Below are 19,508 nucleotides of genomic sequence, written 5' to 3'. Positions count from 1 at the left end.
ATCTGAATCATCCTTTATGGACAGAATATAAATGTCAAACATATTCAAATAGTTTGCCTCTTGACAATCAAAAGCTATGATGTTGGTTTTTTTTTTACAGATGTCTCCTGGCCCAGATGGTGCTAATGTTGTTAAAGATAAAGATGGAGGTGGTGATGAAGATGAGGCATTTGGCAATGATCAGGCTGCCTCTGAGAGTGTCAACAGAAGCAGCAGCTTCCTGTTCGACAGCCTGTATGATAGCTCTCTGCTGGCTGGTCTGAGCCCACACCAGATTCTTGACCAATCAGACGAAGAGGAATCTGTTGGCCGGGAGCTCGGAGACAAGTGCCCCCTTCCACCAACCCAGGCGCGAAGATGCAGCGAGCTTCTCGCCAATCAGGAGGCGGAGCAGCAGGAAGCAATCCAATGGAGCGAGTCCTCTTTCAACTTGTCCGAATGGGGCGACTCACTGTTGGTGGGCGAACACTTTCTGGAGAGGCAGAGCTTGCTCAAACACACAGAGAGGACTCAAAAAGTACAAGAAGCCAGCCGTCATAAAGCTCAGCAACCCAACGCTGACCATGCTGTGGCTGAGGAGCAGCTGTCAGAACCCCAACCAGAACCAAGTCAGATACAGCCACAACCCACCACTGTAACTACTATCACAAATAAAAATGAAAAGGATAAAGCCAGTGATAATCAAGGTTATACACACAAAATTAAACCGCGTAGTAATGCACAAAATGACAATAAACCAGGTGGGAGACAGGAAACGATGAATGAAGAGGGTGAAAATGGGAAGCAAGTAGAGAAGAAAATAAACAAAAGGGAGGAAATTAATACCGTTTTAAAACACCCACATGTCCGAAACGCACCTGAAAGCACTTTTCATTGCAGCCCTGGTTTACAAGAGATCTTTGACCGCTGGCCTAGTATGTCTGACCAGTCCTGGCAAAACACCACAACAGGCCACAGAGCCACTCATGCACTCATAAATGCTGCAGCAGAGGTTCCAGATCTACCTCCGCCATCAATACAGGTGGACAGAAAAGGGGGAAAGCCAAATGTGCAGGTTGCTGCTGCTGAGAGTCATTCACGAGAGGAGCAAGCCTCAAGAGATGAGGATATAACAGAGAGACCAGGCTCTTCTGGTGATCTTATTCCCCCAACTCAGGAAACACCACCTGTCACACCCAGAGTAAAACTGACCACCTCATCTGTCCAATCCCCTCTCACCGCTCAGCCACTTAGCAGGTCGACTCCCTCGACCCTCCCACCACAGAAACCAACAATCACAAAATGTCCTAAGTCTCGCTCAGGGCGCAACGATCGTCTATCAGAAGGTGTTGCTCACATTAAACAGTCTAATTCTACATTGAAGACTCTGCATGTTCCACACTCAAGTTCAAAAACAAGACCCCAACTACACACCAACCAGAATCTCGGCCCTCCCCGAGACCCTCCATCCTCCCCCCGGCCGGTGCCTCCTTCTGACGTAGAATCGCCTGTGACTGACGAAGGCTTCACTCTCCAGCTGTCCCAGGATGCATCACTCTGTTCCAGCAACTCTGGGACCTTCTCCATCATAGATGTGGCGAGTGACAGGCGCCTCTTCGGCACTTTCATTAATGAGTGGAAAACAAAGGAGCGGTACTCTCTGGCTTTGGCCTGTGAAAAGAGGGAGCACAGACAGCAGCCTGAGGAGGAAATAGGAGGGAAACATAAAAGAGGTAACTGATGAATATGCACGGAAGTGACATTAACTGAATGTTGCCAAGTACTAACCCACAGATTGACACCATCTATTAAATGCACAGAAGTCTCTTTTCTTCCATTACCAGAACATAAGCATAGCCTGTATTGTATGCACTCTCCTCATCTATGCATGTTTTCTGTGCAGCGTCAGCAGCTCATCAGAAGCTGAACAGGGTCAACGGTTTTCCAGTAAGAGACAGTGATGGACTGATGTTGATTGGACTGTCTGTCTGCTGGGGAGCAAGAGATGCGTACTACATATCTCTGCAGCAAGAGCAGAGCAAAGGTATAGACGCACACAGGAATGCATGTATACACAAGCTCACTCCTGAAGCGTTTCCTTAGTTCAGCTTGTCTGTCGCCCCCTCAGGTCTGAGCTCCAGTCTGGCGCCTCCTCCACTGGATGATGATTTGCCAGTAAGTGAGAGGCTGGCAGAGGTGAAGGCCTGTCTGAGCAGGCCATCGGCTGGTCATAGAGGAGGCGTGGTCGTCACGTATGACATCATCCCAGTGTACAAAATGCTAGTCCTGAGCTGCGGCATCAGTTTGGAGGGAAACTGTGAGGATCCCAAGGTGAGGCAATCATTTTATGTTTCATTTAAAGCCTCTTAGTGATATTTCATAATATTGAAATTGACACTGGATCAGTGTTCCCGGGGATACATTTTTTTTTTTATACAAAAATGTTGCAATCAGAATAATGTGAATGGTTCTATAATCCCATAACCATCCCATAACCATCCCATATAATCTCATCCCATAGGTTGCATGCTGGCTAGTGGACCCTGGCAGTGAGGAGAGGACTCTACCCAACATGGTGACTGTCTACTGTCCTGAAGAACTACCTCTGCTGGACGGACTTGGGAATGCTCATGCACACTGTCCTCGTGTTAGGGCAGCAACCAAGAGTGTGCTCGTTCACGCCGTCATGAACCATCTCACTGGACTGCTAGAGAAAGACGGCATGCTCGGTATAAACAGCAAACACTTTGTATTCATATAATATTTCACCTGTTGTAAACAGTAGTGATTTACCATTGTTGCAATGTTTTTGTGCGCATGTGTCAGACTTATTTAGGAGCAATGAGATGCCTTCCCAGGTTTGTTTGGCTCTGTTGGAATTGAACGGAGTGGGCTTCAGCGTGGAAGAGTGCGAAAGACAAAAACATGTGATGCAGGCCAAACTCACAGCTCTGGAATCTCAGGCTTACAACTTGGCTGGACACAGCTTCTCCCTCACCAGCATTGATGACATAGCGCAGGTCTGATGCACCTTCTTTATGTGAAGTACAACAAAGCATTAAAAGAGGTACAGTTTCCAAACTTGTGTGTTCTCACATGCACGCTGTCCTGTAGGTGTTATTCTTAGAGCTCCATCTGCCTCCAAATGGCGATGTGGGCGGATTGAAAAGTAAGAAGACTCTCGGCTACACCAGGAGAGGTGGTGGCAAAGTACGACTTGGAAAGCAGTTCAGCACCACCAAGGTGAAACCACTTTGCAATCACATGAAATTCTTGCTACTAATATTGTTCACTATGTTTAAACTGAATGGTGATGGTGTTGGCAGGATGTTCTGGAGAAGCTTCGTCCCCTGCACCCTTTGCCAGGCGTGATTCTGGAGTGGAGGCGGATCACTAACGCCTTGACTAAAGTGGTGTTCCCCTTGCAGAGGGAGAAAAAATACCACCCTACACTGACCATGGACAGAATATACCCCATCGCCCAGACACACACAGCCACAGGTAAAACACACAGATAACACAAACACATTAAAAGCTTTTGTCTTTGCCGTATATATTGTGTTTTCATGTAGACACACCTCGATGTCAGTGGTACATTCGTATTATTGTGCATTTTATTTGAAGTAAATATAAAGCATGCAGTGACCCAGCTCCTTCTGTTGTCAGGTAGAGTGAGCTTCACTGAGCCCAACATACAGAATGTGCCCAAAGACTTTGAGATTCAAATGCCCACGGTGGTGGGTGAGAGCCCACCTTCGCAAGACAGCCGTCACATGACCACCAAACCAAGGTAGGTCAATGCCCTTCTGGGTCAAAGTTCAATGCACTCTATGAGCGTAAGGCTCTCCAAGTTCCCTAAAAACTAAGTTAATTCATGCTCATTAAAGCACACCAGCTCTTTGTGATACATTTTACATTACACCCAGCTAATTTACAGTGTGTAGCTATTTAAATACTTCAGTATTATCTTGTATATTAAAATATTCAGTTGTCGAGCTAGGAAAATTTGGATAAGAAAATTAGCAAAAGTTTAATATTTCAATATCAAAGTTAATTTATGCTGTCTGCTGATCCGATGTTGATCTAAGGCAACTATACTGTACTATTTGTTTGTCTGTGATGTGTCTACGCTCTTCCATGCTGATATTCATAATATACTACATACATATAGTGTGATGTGGAAATATATACAAACACTAGCAATAATAATCCGCCTATAACACTTCATTGCAATGCAAGTCATGGTTTGCTATAAAAGCAATGTTGGTTTTTGACAGATTTTTAAAATTGAGTCACAGCCTACAGTAGAAACTCAGATTATTATACAATACACACAAGTGCCAATTATTAAAGCCAGATGATGAGTCAGTAGGTACTTGGAAGTGAAAAATAAACTTGATGCATAATGTTACATGCTAATTCTGTGGGTTTTCTCCAAAGTTGACAAGGGTTGATGTATGGTAAGAATTCAAAGATGGAATAAGTTTGTCCTTGTTACAGAACGAGGAGACGTTCTGTGGTACCTTCAGTTGCAGCCGGCAGCGCAGAACAAGGCCAGGCCTTCTCTGTCAGCATGAGACATGCCTTCGTACCTTTTTCAGGTTACTATGATGATATTGTTGCTTTGTGTGGGGTCAACACGGTTTCTGTCTTGGGCTGTTTTATCTTCAGCTGTGTCCTCCTGTGCTGTACTGTAGGTGGGATGATATTGGCAGTTGATTATTCCCAGCTGGAGTTGAGAGTGTTGGCTCACCTGTCCAGGGACCAACGCCTTCTGCAGGTCAGTGGCTTAGACGCACAGCGAATAGCAAGAAAACATCATATAACTAACATGAATGAAAAAGGTAAATAAATGATGAAACTGTGTGTCGCCAGGTGCTGAATGGTGGAGCAGACGTGTTTCGCTGCATTGCCGCTGAGTGGAAAAGTGTCGACCCAGAGTCTGTCAACGACAATCTCAGACAACAGGCAAAACAGGTAAAACAATGCAGGAAAGAGAAGATAACATGGACACACTTACGTTCTCACTGCTAAGCTCACCGATGTGCACATGCATTGGTCTTTTCAGATTTGCTATGGCATTATCTATGGGATGGGAGCCAAGTCTTTGGGGGAGCAAATGGGAGTGGAGGAGAACGACGCAGCTTGCTACATAGAGAGTTTCAAGGCCAGATACAAAGGTACACACTTCTACTCATTTTATGAACTCCTTATATTCTATTCTATCTATATATGTAAGTTTATGGCTCTACATACACAAGCTTCAATTGTTCAAAATGTAACTACATGTATTGTTTTTAATTTTTTTGTACTGTGGACATCTATATCAAAGTTATGAATGTATATGTATGTATATGTAAAAATTGTATAAGAGGGTGCTAGTAAGGGACGGCTCAATAACACTTTCATGTCCAATAACACAACCTTAAAGTATCTGCCGATACTACCAATACTTTCTCCCTCCCATAAACAACTAAGCTGTTAATAATACATTTGTGTTACGCTTTGCTTTACCTGAACGTCTAAAAGTATCATGCTCATACTATGAAACAAACAAGCAATTGAATTAGTGCCCACACAAATGGATAAAGTCCATTTAACCTGTCCTGTCTTGTTTCAGGGATCAATGCTTTTCTTAAAGAAACCGTGAAGAACTGTATAAAGAACGGTTATGTTCAGACTCTGATGGGCCGTAGGAGATACCTACCTGGGATCACTAACAGCAACACGCACGCCAAAGGACACGTAAGCGTGATTGTCCATCAGAAGTTGCCTGAATTTATTTGTAAGCTGTGGAATGGAAAGTTCATGTGGTTCTTTTGATTTATTCCCTATTTCATAGCCTCTCTCTCTCTCTCTCTCTCTCTCTCTCTCTCTCTCTCTCTCTCTCTCTCTCTCTCTCTCTCTCTCTCTCTCTCTCTCTCTCTCTCTCTCTCTCTCTCTCTCTCTCTCTAGGCAGAGCGTCAGGCAGTGAACACAACTGTACAGGGTTCAGCAGCAGACATTGTTAAACTTGCCACTGTGAACATCCAGAAACAACTCAGAAAAACATATCCTGCAGCACCACTCTCTCACCAGCACACACACGCAGGTGACTTAATCTTAACCTCTTCCCATTCTTTATAAACACGCAGAAAGAGATGATGCCTGATGATATCAAAATGGTGTCCGTTACACAGCCAGTAATCACCGCAGGGCTGGGAAGTCTAAACTCGGAGGAGCCTACTTTGTCCTGCAGCTGCATGATGAGCTCATCTATGAAACCACAGAGGAAGACCTCATACAGGTATGAAAATTAGCAGGTGTCAGCATTTGGTAAATGTGTTTACAGAAAGTTTGACACTGAGTAGATCTAAAACAGTGTATGTGAGATTTTCATCTGAGGGATTTTTTTTCTAGGCCAACAAAGTAGGTTAGTAACAGACAGGCATGATATGATCGCTTGAATTTGAGACATTTAATTAACACTGAAAACTGACATCTTTGTTTACAGTACTTGATAGACCTGTGATAAGAGAAAACAAATACCTGTTTTTTGATGGATTTCTACTTTAATGTAGTGCATTTCCTACATGTTTTTTATTGTGGAGAAACAGCAGAACACATTCTGGAAAAGACCACATATATACATAATTTTTTGTCTTCCTATCAGGTTGCTCAGATAGTCAAGAGGGAGATGGAGACCGCAGTAAAACTATATGTAAAGCTTAAGGCCAAAGTCAAGGTGGGACCCAGCTGGGGCAACTTACAGGACCTAGATATATAATGCCAATGTTATGATGTTTGATATTGAAATGAAATGCAGTTTATGGTTTAAGGTTCTTTACTACATCAATACTAATAATTTGTACTAAAATCAATATTTTTTTTAATCACTACATTAATAATGAAATGTAAGAAACTCACAGCCTGTGATTGCACAATGTGCTCTAAATGAACTTTCAAAATGTATTTATAATTTTGTTTTTCAGTGTATAGTGTAACAAATTATACATTTGTCATGAGATTTTAACACATGATATTCAATGTTATATAATAAGATGAAATGTTTTGTTTTTTTTGAAAGCATGTGGCTGCAACAATTATTTTCATCATCGATTAATGTGCTGATTGTTTTGTCAATTAACTGTTTAATGTTAAAAAACACTGATAAAATGCCAAACAGAGCTCAAGATGATGGTACAAAGAAAACCCAAAGATATTCAATTTACAATGATATTTGACAAAGGAAATCAGCTCGAACAGGAGAATGTTTTCTCACAATTTTAGCTTGAAAAAAAAGGCTGAAACGATTAATCGATTATCAAAATAGTTGCCCGTTATTTTCCTGTCGATTGACTAATCGTTTCAGCTCTACTGTGATCCATTTAAAATAAAGACACGGAGCAGCTTTAGTCTTGAGGACATCCTGAAATCTCACATTTTATTGGACCGTTGGTTGATTGGTTGGCTGTCACAAGAACATACATCATTATCATTGTCACTCGTTAACGTTTTATTTTACACTTATGACATTCACTGCACAAGAAGTGTTGTCACTATGATAGACATTTTCTGTGCAAAGCGAAAATCACCACCTCTGGTTATGGGGAGAAAAATAAATGTCGTCCAAGAAGCATTTTGTGTGTGTATGTGTGACTTTAGTCGTAATTATTTTGAAGACATAGATGATGACCTGTTAGTGCTCTGCAGGTGGACCTCAATAACCTCAATACAAAAAGTAAGATTTTTAAATGATTCCATTCAATATTGCCAATATAAGCCAATGCAGACTATTTCAGTGACCCTCTTCACAACCTTCAACTTGAACTTAATAAAAGGGGGATTTACACACCTGGATAAACACCTTTTTAGGGTGACCTTTTCTCATTACTGATTCACAATTAACCAGTGCACCATGACTCAACAGAGTTCATCAACACAGGCTCAGTTTGACACAAAAAAGTGACAAAAATGAGTAACAAGTAAATAAATACATGTCATGGACACACATCCATAAACAAATACAACAAATAAATCATGAACAGCTTTTGATGAACAAGACTTTTTTTTCCTTCTTTAAAAAACAAACAAACAAAAAAGATGTTTTAAAACAGTAGGAGTGTGATCGCAGATGTTGGTACAGATGTCAAAAAAGGCCTTTTTTGTGTGAAATAGCCGTTGAACTCATGCCACTACTTAATCTAATGGACATATTGTTTATCCAAAAGGTGTTAACTTATGTCAGTGCTGTCATTACACAGAGTAATGTGATAAAATGACTGTTCGTTTGAAGTGTTGATGCTCATCAATAGGACAGTGATGTTGACGTGATGAAGCCCATCAAGACGCTGCTGCTGTGTTGCTCTTTAATGTTTGGGTATTACCCATACCCCATGATATAAATGTGTTTTTATGAGGCAGCCAAAATGATCATAAGAGAACAATCATCTGCACACACAATGATAATCAGTATCTTTGGTGGTTTTCGCCGTTGTCCACTGACCTTTTTGCACCTCTAAATTATACAACAAATATTGGCTTCAGTCGTTTATACAAGGGGAGGTGACCAACAACTGGCAAATTCTGTGGTTGGCAATTTCAAAGCCAATGAGAGGACTCTGAAGAAGAAGTGATGCCTTCCAACTACAAATCCACTTCACCACACCGTCCCCTTTAGGGCCTAGCAGACTCATACAGAAATTAGACTAATGTGTTGGGGGTATGCAGGTTTCTGTAAACATAGTTTTTTTAGTCAGACTCACTGCCACAAACAGAAAAAGGTTATTAATCAATTAAGGCATTGACACAGGCAGAACTGTGCATTTCACCAGAGTAGAAAACAGAAAATATATGTACACAGGTACAGTTAAGTGCTACTCAAGCAGCCTCGTGTTCCACTGGCTAGATCTGGAGCAAGAAAAACTGGGACCAGGACTGGCCTTTCCTTGCTCCATGAATCACGGGGGGGAGGGAGCTGAGGCCAGGAGCTTTGCCCTTGTCAGATAACATCCTGGGGGGAAAAGCTCTTGGCCCTGGCCTAGGTTATTAGGATATAACAATTTACATGAAAGAAGGGAAGTAAGGACACAAGAGGTTTGAGGACGACATATAGGAAGGTGTCAGGGCGTCTCTCCGTTGCGGCTGAAGTAGTACCTGACTGGAGGACCGGGGAGGTCATCGTCTCCATCTGCTTCTGGAGCAAATGACACAGTGAGGTCAACGTAGCGGCGGTCCACTGATGGCTTGATCAGCTTCTGCATCCTACAGAGAGTCAGAGGCAAGGTTAGTGCATCTGTTCATTAAACAAGGGATGAATCATTTCAATTCCAGAGTTAGGGAGTGAGGTTTGGTCTCTATAAAAAAAACGTAGCAATCCAGGTTACTATCATTCTCCTATGCTTGTCTGTGTCAAGAGCTGCTAATCTGTATGTCGGGGCTGACACACACACACACAGACACACACACACACAGAGGACAAATAGAGTATCTGTATAAAAATGGGAAAATCAATAAACACTTACGTTAGTTTGAGTCTCTTTGAGTGTCCAGGCATCACAGGCACATACAGCATCTTCACACCATGGACAACCATAGTGGGTTCAATTCCATACTTTTCCTGAAATAAAACAACCAATCATCATCATAAAAAAAAGAAAAAATGAAGAAGCAAATAAAAACCTTTAAATACGACAATGCTGTAACTGTATCTAAACTGCTAATACACCAAAAAAGTACAATACGTGTAAACGGTTCTCACCCTGACTGCATTCATGAAGTCCGAGAGAGTGAAGTCCTCATGGCCAAAGATAGTCCAACAGTCCCAGATGGAGAAATAGATGTTGTCCCTGGAAAAGACATAATTGAACAGTCACAACATTACATTGTAATAATAATGAAATATGGCTAAAGATCCTGCATTTGATGCCATCTTGTAGCTGGAATTTTTACTTTGCTTCTGTGATGTGTCAATAATAGTACGGTGGTCATACATGTAATAGATCGAGTCAAAACAGCACTGCTATCTTGCCAGGTGTTTTATCACCTTTAAGCAGTGTGAGAGACAGTGAGCTTGATAAATATAGATATGCCCTTACCTGATCCGTGTCCTTTTAACCGTGGCAGGCTCAGTGAGCACCACTACAGGGATGGCCAAGTTAAAGAAGCAGTTTTTGAAAGATTCAAACTCGTAGGCTCCAACCACCTTGATCAACTCGAGGGCCACCTGAGTACATGAATTGAAAATGCCCAATATGTGTTTTTAAAGGTGTTTCAAAATAAACACACCATGTTTAACCATGAAAATATGGCAAAAATGTCAAACTTCTCACCAGTCCAGCCACAGCAGCTGTTGCCGTGGCAATAGCGGGTATGATCTTGCCGGCGATGCGTTTGGTCTTGAGTCTGTCGGCTGGCTCGATGGAGTACATCCTGGCTCTGAGAGCAGATGCTGATGCGACAAAGTCTATGTGACCGTTGCTGTCATCGTCCTTTTCAAACTGCAGTGGACTCAACTGTAACCTCTCTATATGTGAAAGCACAGACATCATCGATGATTATTAAAAGCAGTTAATAGGATCAGAAAAGAGAGTGTATGTTCTCTAATTATTTACACTGCTGTAATGAATATAACTCAATATCAGTCTTTCAGATTTAAAATGTAGCAGTCCTCTTGAGTGTCCTTTTACAAATCTTCCTGCTGAATATTTGTTGTAATTTTGTTATGCGTTTCTTTAACAGCGAACCTGCTGTGACACTGTCAGTAGCAATGGCCTGCTCCAGCTGTGTGATGGCCTCCCTCTCCTCTTCACTGCTGAGAGGCATCTTTATCTGATCAGGCTTCTTGGCCGATTCGTCCGTCACTATAGACTGGAAGGGACATATCCGCAACAATCATCAAGATTAGGATTTTGTTTTACACTCCGATAGAAAACAAAGACCACATCAGTGGAGGAGCTTACTTTCTCTGAGGGCCTGTACTCAGGAATATTGACATCTGAGAGAATCCTGGTCACCGCCTCTTCAGAAAGATCCTGGGAAAGAAGGCAAGTGCGTAAGTCAGTGAGTAAGTGTGTGCTTGACAGAGTGTATGCAAGAGTGTACGTGACCTACCTTTTCTGAGTAAGGGATATTATAAATCCCTGCGAAGAGCCGGGCAGTGCTGACAATGAAAGTGAAGTGCCTGATGGGAAAAGAGGAGGGTTTTGGCTAGCTTAGATATGAAACATAAAATGCTAGAAAGGCTTACGCTGTAATATGAGCATACTCACAAAGAATCTTTCAAGTCAAAATCTAAAGGTGCTGGAGGTCTTTTCGGGGACTGCCAAAACAAACCTAAGGAAAGAAAGAATAATTTAAATATATTCTGTGCTTTAAGTCGTTAAAAAGTACTGTATTATTATAAATTATTGTGAATTCGTCTGGTAACTTTATAGGTATACATGTGTTTGAGAAAAACTTACTTCCATCTTTTAACCTTGTGTCCAGGGGGAAAGAGTGCAAGAGTTGTAGGGCCTGCAAAAAAACATCAGTAACATGTAAACACTGCTTATATTGTGGAAGTTGCACCGACACACATATACATACAATCCATTTAGTGAATGTGTATTTTCAGACTCATTACCTTTCTCTTGAAATACTTTTCGAATTTCAGACGAGCAACAGTGATGCACTGTTCCCACTGGCTTGGCCGCCTGCTCAGCAGCTTGATGACCTGGAATGACCCCTCCAGACTTTCCCCTGCCTGCATCCTCTACACACACACACACACACACACACACACACACACACACACACACACACACACACACACACACACAGTTATTAAGTATTACATTGCTGGCATAGATCAACACAAAAAAAAACAGGAATACACAGAATATAAAAATAGTTTAATGCCATCATACACCAATCAGCCAGGTGGTCATAATGTTATGGGTGATCGGTGTATATACAGTATACACTGAAGGCTTTGATTACTTTTTATTAGTTTTTTCTTGGCCTCACAAGTTATAACCATTAGAAAGAAGGGTATGCATAAACATTATAAACTGACATAAAATACTCAAGTATTCAAGTAGATATTTCTCAAATGTTCCATTGCACAAGGAAGAAACAAATGAGTAATAGCAGTTGTTTCAGCTATGCTATAAATTTATATCATATAGGATATTAAAACAGGTACATCGCCCAGCACTACTTATAATAAGTCAGAGCAACACTTCAGGTCTTACCTGTAGCACAACTTCAGCCGAGGGGTGGGTCTGCCAAAACGAGTTGTACATGGAGGGCTTGTGGACAAACGCATTCTCAAACTAGACAAAAACGAAGAAAAAGTTTAAGATTTGGAAAGTACACTGACACATACTGTCAAAAATTAGGATTTGAAGGGTTTGGGGCAGACTCACCTTGTCTCTGGCCCATTGAATGGTGTGCTCTATGACAGAAGGGAAAGACTTCAGAGTGCAGAATGGGATCTCCTCTTCTGGGGGGTCCCTCTGGTAAGCAAAGGAGGATATATTTAAGAGCACTGTAAGGACTAATGTCTGTGTCTATTAAGCAGTTCTACTACTGGACTGAGATAATGAAGGAAATAAACAAGAGCAAAAAACACAAACATGGTCACACACAAACACATATACTCACATGGCTATTGTAGGACTCTGTCAAATTTGGCACAATGATTTCTGTGTGTCCTTTAGTTCCCATGGTGCCAGAGTCCAGTAGAGGTCTCTGGTTGGATACACACCGGCTGAAAAATAAATACAGACAGAAACATATATCAGTTGTTGGCCAAATGAGTAAATGTTTCATAAAGTACCTTCCCAACTCTTATATTCACTCTTAAGCATCCTCTCTCTCTAGGTTTGTGATGAGGGGTGGGTTCAGTTAGTGAGGGAAACTAACTAAAATCATCTGGATGCTTTAGATAGTATTGATTGTGTAACTTTCATATTTGCACCAACCTGTCCACATATCTCCGAGCCTCCACGTTGTCCAGCGCAGTGACCACAAGGTTCAGGCGGGAATAGAATGAGTCATTGTAGATGCTCTCAGTAGCCGGACACACCTTGTTAAGATGAGCATCCACGTGCAGGTCTGGGTTGATATCGTGAGTGGCTTCTGCTGCTGTGGTACTCTTCGGTTTCTGAGACACGGGAGGACCGGAAAAGAGTGTGTGTAAATGTCTGTGTGGTTTATTACAATCAAGTTTCTTTTTGATGATCTGATTGTAATTGCTTTTGTCTGAGTATCTGCCAGTTTGAGCTGATATTTTTTTTAATATTTTTTTTACATAATACACAGCAGAACAGACACAATTTTAGCAACTAGTAAAAGTATATAAATATTGCATTAAATATCTTCCCAATTTACAAAGGTTACATATATACCTACATTAAGAGTTAGGTTGAGTTAATCCATGGTTAAACAAAAAGAAGGGTTAGGAAGTGGACATCTATTCACCTGTATATGATGTGGTCTGAAGAGAAACTGACGATTGAGGTTGGATTTTTCTATAAGGTCTGGGTCTGTGATGCATACCTGAGAATTGACAGATGCCAAGTGCATGGTTTCACTAAATACATACCACCAAGCAATGAAATATATTGCAAAACATAAAGAAATACAGTCATACAGAGAAGAGGAAACACAGAAAGACTGCCCACCTCTCCTGAGCTCTTGGCCAACCCCACTCCAAGCAGGGCAAAGTTTTTCAGCATCTCGCAGCCAATGGCACCACAGCCCACCTGGAAGTGAACACATTGTAGGATTGATTTGGACATAAACCTTAAACTAGTGGATTAGTGTGTAGGATTTAGTTGCAGATTGAAACCAACTGAAAACCTCTTTGAAACTTGTAAAGGCCCAATCATAAGGTAACAAACACATGGTTCTTATTTTCAGGTAATTATACACTAACATAACTAAACATACATACCAATGAATATTACATTCCAATTCTGCCAATGGATCATGCTCAATGTTACACACTGGATCTTTAAAATAATGTAATGTAAAATTAGGCTTTCTATGTACAGGACCATCCTTACCATGAAGACCCTGAGCTTGTGCAGTTCTAGACACATTGATTCACCAATGCAAGCTCGTAATCCATCATACCGGTCTCCCCTTGGGAAAAACTCCTCAGCGGAAACAGACTGAAGTGGCTTGACTACCTCGATGGCATCAAGATAAAACTAAACATGGAAGAAACCGAGAAGGAGATGATATTAACAGTTGGGTGGAAAAAAAGATACAAAAATTGTGAACACCTATTAAAGTAAAGTATTTCCATTGCAACAAAGAAAGTGGGTAGACTGAGCTAGTGAACAATCAGTAGGAACCATTTCACTTTTGGAGGAGGTCTACAGTTCAAATTGAGTAACGTACCCATTGCTGCAGTGGTGCAAACTTCCCTGTGATGGCCTTAAGAACTTCCTGGCTGGCTAGACCTCCTACAGCGGCTGCTAACGGAGGAAGAGTTCCCCTCGCTGTTCTCGACAAACAGCGCACCAACTCTGGATTCACAGAAGCCTGAAGCGAGGGAGAGAGGCAGGGAAAACAATCAGATATTTTGGGGCTCCTGTGTGCTTAACCTGTCAAAGAGGATTTATGTGCATCTTTGCAGGTTCAAGAGAATTAATCACAAGGGATGAAAAGAAAAGAAAAGCACTTACTTTGTTCCTGAGAGTTGCATTCACTTCTTCGGTTAGCTTCAGTAAAACCTCAGCATCCTGTAAACACCTGATGGCATCAAAGTGAAACTGCTTACAACTGAATTTTTTTTACATTTCAAACCACAGCCAAGACAAATAATATCATCAGGTGCAGAAAGTAGGGCAGCAGATTGGAAAACAAGAAAGAAATATTTTCCTTACCCAATGTTGGGAAGTCTACTGTGCTGCTCCTGGAAGGTGTCTAGAGCCAACATGGCTGCATGGATCTGGAGAGGGGCCTGATGGGCAGATTTTAAAAAAGGATTGTGAGAAAACTGCTTGGTTAGAAAGGCGTTTGTAAATCAGATAGCAAGGTTCACTTAGGATATGTTTACACTGCAAGCCTTTGTGCTAAATTCTGATTTATTGCTCAGATCAGATTGTTTGGCTGGCTGTTTAAGTTATATATATATGCCTATCAGATTCCAGTATGAACAGGTCGCAGTCCTGAAGTGACCTGCATGACGAATGTTTATCCTAATTGATGTAAAAGACACATGAATTCTGATATGACTGTTCACACTGACACAAAAACAGACCCATATCTGATTTGGACCCCATATGAAAGTGGCCCGAATCAGAATTTAAAAAATCTGATTCCATGTGATCTGTGCTGTTCACTCTGTCATCAAGATCTAAGTCACATATGAGCAAAGAAATCTGATTTTGTTCACTCACTGAACTATCTTTGACATATCTGGCTTCACTAAAATCAAAACATTAGCAAATCTGGATAACTTGTCTCAAAAAGCTGGTTATCATGAAGCTCTGTTAACCCAGGCAAGAAAAGCACCCAGCCAGAGAATACTAGGAAGCCAACTGACTGGTACACATATGTGCTCCTTCACTTGTAAATATAATGTGAAGGTAGTGTGTGTCTCCAGCCACAAAGGAATTAATCCTGAAAGTATGATGGCTCCATTCTTCCTGAAAGCTGATTGATTAGTAGATTTTATCCAATCAAAACTTAACCTGCTCTGAATTAAGTTATGCTGCATAGTTTATATTTTTGGTCATGTGCCTTGGTAAAGTAAGCCAGCTTTACTGTAGAACTGGGTTAAGCCCAAAGTACTTTGTGATGCAGTCTCCATGAACAGCTTTGAATTCTTACCTCTGGTTTACTGAAGTCTGGAGTCAGCACCTGAGGGTCACACAGCTGTCTCTCTATTGTCTCCTGGAATACATAAATGGATAAACACAGAGACACACGCACATAAGAATATATGTCTGTTTAGAAATGTATGGGTTTTTTTGTTTAACTGTTTTAGTTCTGGTCGATATGACTTGTTAACTTACAAATCTGTATGTCTTAGGGGTTTTCATCAGGACAAAGAAACCTCCATGTGCATATGGTTGTAGTTGGGATGTGTCTCCTATTGCAAAACTGTGAGGGGACAGGACTAATACCACACACACACACACACACACACACACACACACACACACACACACACACACACACACACACACACACACACACACAGAAATGTCTTAGATTAGATTATTAATTACACTATTATGTCACCTTACTTACATACCATATATATTGGAATAGGGCGGTACAATAGCATAGATTAGTGTGGGAATGATAATTTTTGAATCAGAAATTTAATTAAGATTTTTTTAAACAAAATATTAAAAATCGTGGTGATGTGAATTTTTTAAGGTCTGTACCAAATAAATCTTAAATGTGGATCTTTGTAGGTCAGGGCATCTCTGCAGGACTACAGTACTTCATTATAATGCTGTTTTGTCACACATTTTACCTGTATCAAAAAAATTCAGCTTCAGCAATTTGCATATTGCAGTTGTGATAATAATTTGATCAATTGTGCAGCCCTATCTTGGAATAGTTCAAAATATGACAAAAATAATAGACCCAGTATGTTATGATTTGTTTTACCTATATAAATATTAACTTCAACCACATCACTGGATAAGTATGCTGGTGTTTTAAAATTAAAACTCTGAAAACATCAAATATACTATACTTCTACAATGTAGAAATAATACCTGAAACCTGCCGCGCGGTGCCGTTGAGTTCCACCATGCCATTGACCTCTCTGAAAACGACACTCTGGCCTGTTTGTAGGCCATGCGGTTGGTTGTCCATGCAGGTCACCACTCCAGGGTTGTCCTGAACGGTCAAAATTCAAAAGGAGATCAAATATTTTTTGAAGCAGGCACTGTCTCTGGGCTCATATTTTCATTGCCCCATTTCCAAAGATGAATTAAGGAATTTAATTTTTACATCATGCAAAACTCTGGCGAATCCACCTTGCTTATTAGATTTACTAAATTTAATACTGCTAAGAATGTCTGAAGTTCAGATTACCTGAGTGATAGTTTGGATGAAAGTCTCCTTGGGTTCCTCTCCTGTGGGATCCGACACCTCAAACTCCTCTCCAAAGTCACAAAACACCCGCACACAGATGCCATATGCATCACAGCCAATGAACTGGAAAGGGCACGAGGTAAAACAGGTTGGTTACTACACAGGTTTGGGTATTATTTGAGTTTCCTATATGTGAGATATGGTTTAGTTTATGCTTTGTAACATATATCCACTATAGCCACTGTAGACTTACTCTGATGGGGGGTTGTTGTGAGTGGCAGAACTCATTCACTCTCTTCTGTAGGCTTAATCTGGTTTCAGTCAGAATCACACACTGGAGGAGAAAACAGAGCAGACACTAAATGTTACCTGAAGTGCAGTGAAGCTATAACAATTCAGGTTTTAACTAACCTGCCACCTAAAACCAAATCACAATGATAACAATGACATAAAGTAAGCAGGTAATGCAGACAGCCCGAGGGCCAGTCAGTGACTAAATACATCATCCCTGAAAGTTTGATCAAATCCTAATTGATGTTTTGGCAATTACGACCTTTGAAATTTTGACTTTAAACTGTAGCATCCCCACTGCCTAAGAGAAAAGTAGTGTTTATCCATACTGGTTGAAATAGGACAATTCAGAACAACTGAGCATTTGAATTTACAGCTATGGGGCTGATAATGCTGAAATAGAAAATGTTTGAGAGGTTTTTATTGTCATTTTTAAACTTTTACCAACATGTTGCCTCTATTGGGAAATATTGAAGCTGCTATGAATCCAAGCTGATCACATATGAAAGAGAAAATTACAAACTTTGCAGCCCCCATTCAAGACTACAGGCGTTGGGTGTTTCCACGCTTACATCCAACACAAATTTCTTGGCACCTGCATGACAACTATTTTACTGACATATTGGGGCAAAGTATTCAACATTTCAGATTCAGAAAGGCAAAACCTCACCTGATACTCTCTGAGAAAGCTGAGATCAGTGTTGTCGTCCATAGCAGAGGAAGACATGTCGACATGGACATAAGGGTTCAGCTCTGCAACCCGAGGACACACTGCCTCCACCCTGTGGTAGAAAAGTAAAAGAGGGTGGATAAGTATGTGTAAAAAGAGACAAATAAATTGAGGTAGAAGAGTTTGCATATGTGCATGAATTACAGGAGATGTGTGAGTGTATGATATTTCAGAGATTTTACCTCCTTCTCTGGCTCAACACATCCTCTTTGCGGATAAAGAAGTTGGAGCCCAGATCCCAGGTCTCACATTGCTTCGGGTCATGAAGGGTGACTGCCTATACACACACACACACACACACACACACAAAATATATAATAACTGAGGCCACAGGAAGAGCTACTCCCACAACAACACACATTTAAACACTATATACTGACACAGTGTTGGACAATCATGATATTTAGTGAAAGTGCATACCTTCACACCAGCCAGGACAATATTCTTTGCTGTGAAACCAGAAGTCAGGTTGTTTAGTGTCAAACCACAACTGACAATGCAGAACATATTAAGTACCATGACACTAAATATATCAGACTAAATGTGTGCAATAATGTGATATTTAACCTACCTATTTCAATTCCCAGTCCTCCCATTCCACTGAGAAAGACTGAGGACTGGGCCATCTGGTGCATAGCACTGTCTCCCAGCACATATCGCTGGCGGCTGGACAGAGGGAAAAGGAAGGAAGAGGAGGTGTGAGGGGAAAATACTTGACACATAAAGAAGGAAAAGCCAGGAGCACCAAGTTCCTCAACTGTACTGACTGCAGCATGAAGCGCAGCACTGCCGTGTAACATTATCTGTAGTTTCTAGGGCTTTATTTGGGGGAGACCACATTACACTGGACAGCATGAAGGGTAGACTTGCCTGTAAAGAGAGTCGTCAATCTCCATCGAGTCTGCAGCCATGCCGGGAGGGGAAGAGGGGGGAATTAAACTGTCTGAGAGATAACGACTATACCTATCAAAACACATAAAAGTACAGACAGCGATTACAAAAAGATATGAAACGCCCTGCTGTAAGCTAAACGGCTAACTCACTGATAAAGCTGACTAACTCTAGCTGGTTGTCAGCAATGTTGTTGACCTGACAGTCAGTCAGTCGTGCACCAAGGTAAAACTGACAGGGCCGTATAGTAACAGTTAAAAGATCACAGCTACCACGATAACGCTGAATCATAATATATGAACCTGCTGAAGAAAGCTCAACGTTAGCAGCTAGCAGCTAGCTGGCAGCCTGGAGCCGGTGGCGAGGACACATTTGTCATGAACTCGTTAAAAGTGATGACACACGCGTTGAGCTACGAATAACTCTCCAGAGAATACGGCTACTTTAAGTTTCATCCTCCTGCTAATCAGTGTGGACATTTTCTTTGTACGTGTTTCTGAAATTAAACGAATAATCGATCGTAGCTACCTGTCAGTATGCGCGACGAGCTTTAGCAAATGAATGGTTGTGACTGGTTAAAAACTTG

At 41.2% G+C, this 19,508-nt stretch overlaps 2 protein-coding genes across 6 annotated transcripts in view; one reads left to right on the top strand and one right to left on the bottom strand.

Annotated features, from left to right (window-relative positions):
- The window catches only part of polq (polymerase (DNA directed), theta), a 19,940-nt gene extending 12,346 nt beyond the window's left edge, over positions 1–7,594 (top strand). For all 3 annotated transcript variants that reach the window (XM_051384641.1, XM_051384640.1, XM_051384642.1), the window contains exons 21-36: positions 101–1,712; positions 1,883–2,023; positions 2,108–2,310; positions 2,501–2,708; positions 2,806–2,999; positions 3,094–3,222; positions 3,306–3,480; positions 3,646–3,769; positions 4,480–4,580; positions 4,677–4,759; positions 4,855–4,956; positions 5,048–5,159; positions 5,600–5,724; positions 5,935–6,070; positions 6,159–6,265; positions 6,632–7,594. In XM_051384641.1, the coding sequence (XP_051240601.1) occupies positions 101–1,712; positions 1,883–2,023; positions 2,108–2,310; positions 2,501–2,708; positions 2,806–2,999; positions 3,094–3,222; positions 3,306–3,480; positions 3,646–3,769; positions 4,480–4,580; positions 4,677–4,759; positions 4,855–4,956; positions 5,048–5,159; positions 5,600–5,724; positions 5,935–6,070; positions 6,159–6,265; positions 6,632–6,745 (3,666 nt within the window). In that variant the 3' untranslated portion in view covers positions 6,746–7,594. The remainder of the gene's footprint in view (positions 1–100; positions 1,713–1,882; positions 2,024–2,107; positions 2,311–2,500; positions 2,709–2,805; positions 3,000–3,093; positions 3,223–3,305; positions 3,481–3,645; positions 3,770–4,479; positions 4,581–4,676; positions 4,760–4,854; positions 4,957–5,047; positions 5,160–5,599; positions 5,725–5,934; positions 6,071–6,158; positions 6,266–6,631) is intronic.
- On the bottom strand, positions 7,370–19,508 carry uba6 (ubiquitin like modifier activating enzyme 6). 3 transcript variants are annotated; one of them, XM_051384647.1, is made up of 32 exons: positions 19,451–19,508; positions 18,902–18,994; positions 18,603–18,697; positions 18,452–18,480; positions 18,214–18,308; positions 17,972–18,083; positions 17,264–17,344; positions 17,011–17,133; positions 16,689–16,812; positions 15,972–16,075; positions 15,787–15,849; positions 14,838–14,914; positions 14,637–14,703; positions 14,350–14,493; positions 14,010–14,156; positions 13,626–13,706; positions 13,423–13,500; positions 12,924–13,105; positions 12,604–12,709; positions 12,366–12,455; positions 12,192–12,272; positions 11,582–11,710; positions 11,421–11,472; positions 11,229–11,292; positions 11,071–11,140; positions 10,920–10,991; positions 10,704–10,827; positions 10,290–10,483; positions 10,056–10,183; positions 9,719–9,806; positions 9,483–9,577; positions 7,370–9,222 (listed from the first exon to the last, which is right to left on the bottom strand). In XM_051384647.1, exons 2-32 carry the CDS (start codon positions 18,940–18,942, stop codon positions 9,081–9,083), a joined length of 3,078 nt encoding a protein of 1,025 aa, XP_051240607.1. In that variant the 5' UTR covers positions 18,943–18,994; positions 19,451–19,508; the 3' UTR covers positions 7,370–9,080. The 3 variants fall into 3 exon arrangements, with proteins under 3 accessions (XP_051240607.1, XP_051240608.1, XP_051240606.1); XM_051384648.1 differs by having other exon boundaries at positions 19,225–19,484; XM_051384646.1 differs by having other exon boundaries at positions 18,902–19,484.

The sequence above is a fragment of the Dicentrarchus labrax genome, unplaced genomic scaffold (genome assembly GCF_905237075.1).
Source record: "Dicentrarchus labrax unplaced genomic scaffold, dlabrax2021, whole genome shotgun sequence".
Lineage (NCBI taxonomy): Eukaryota > Metazoa > Chordata > Actinopteri > Moronidae > Dicentrarchus > Dicentrarchus labrax.
This window is presented reverse-complemented; position numbering and strand designations above follow the sequence as displayed.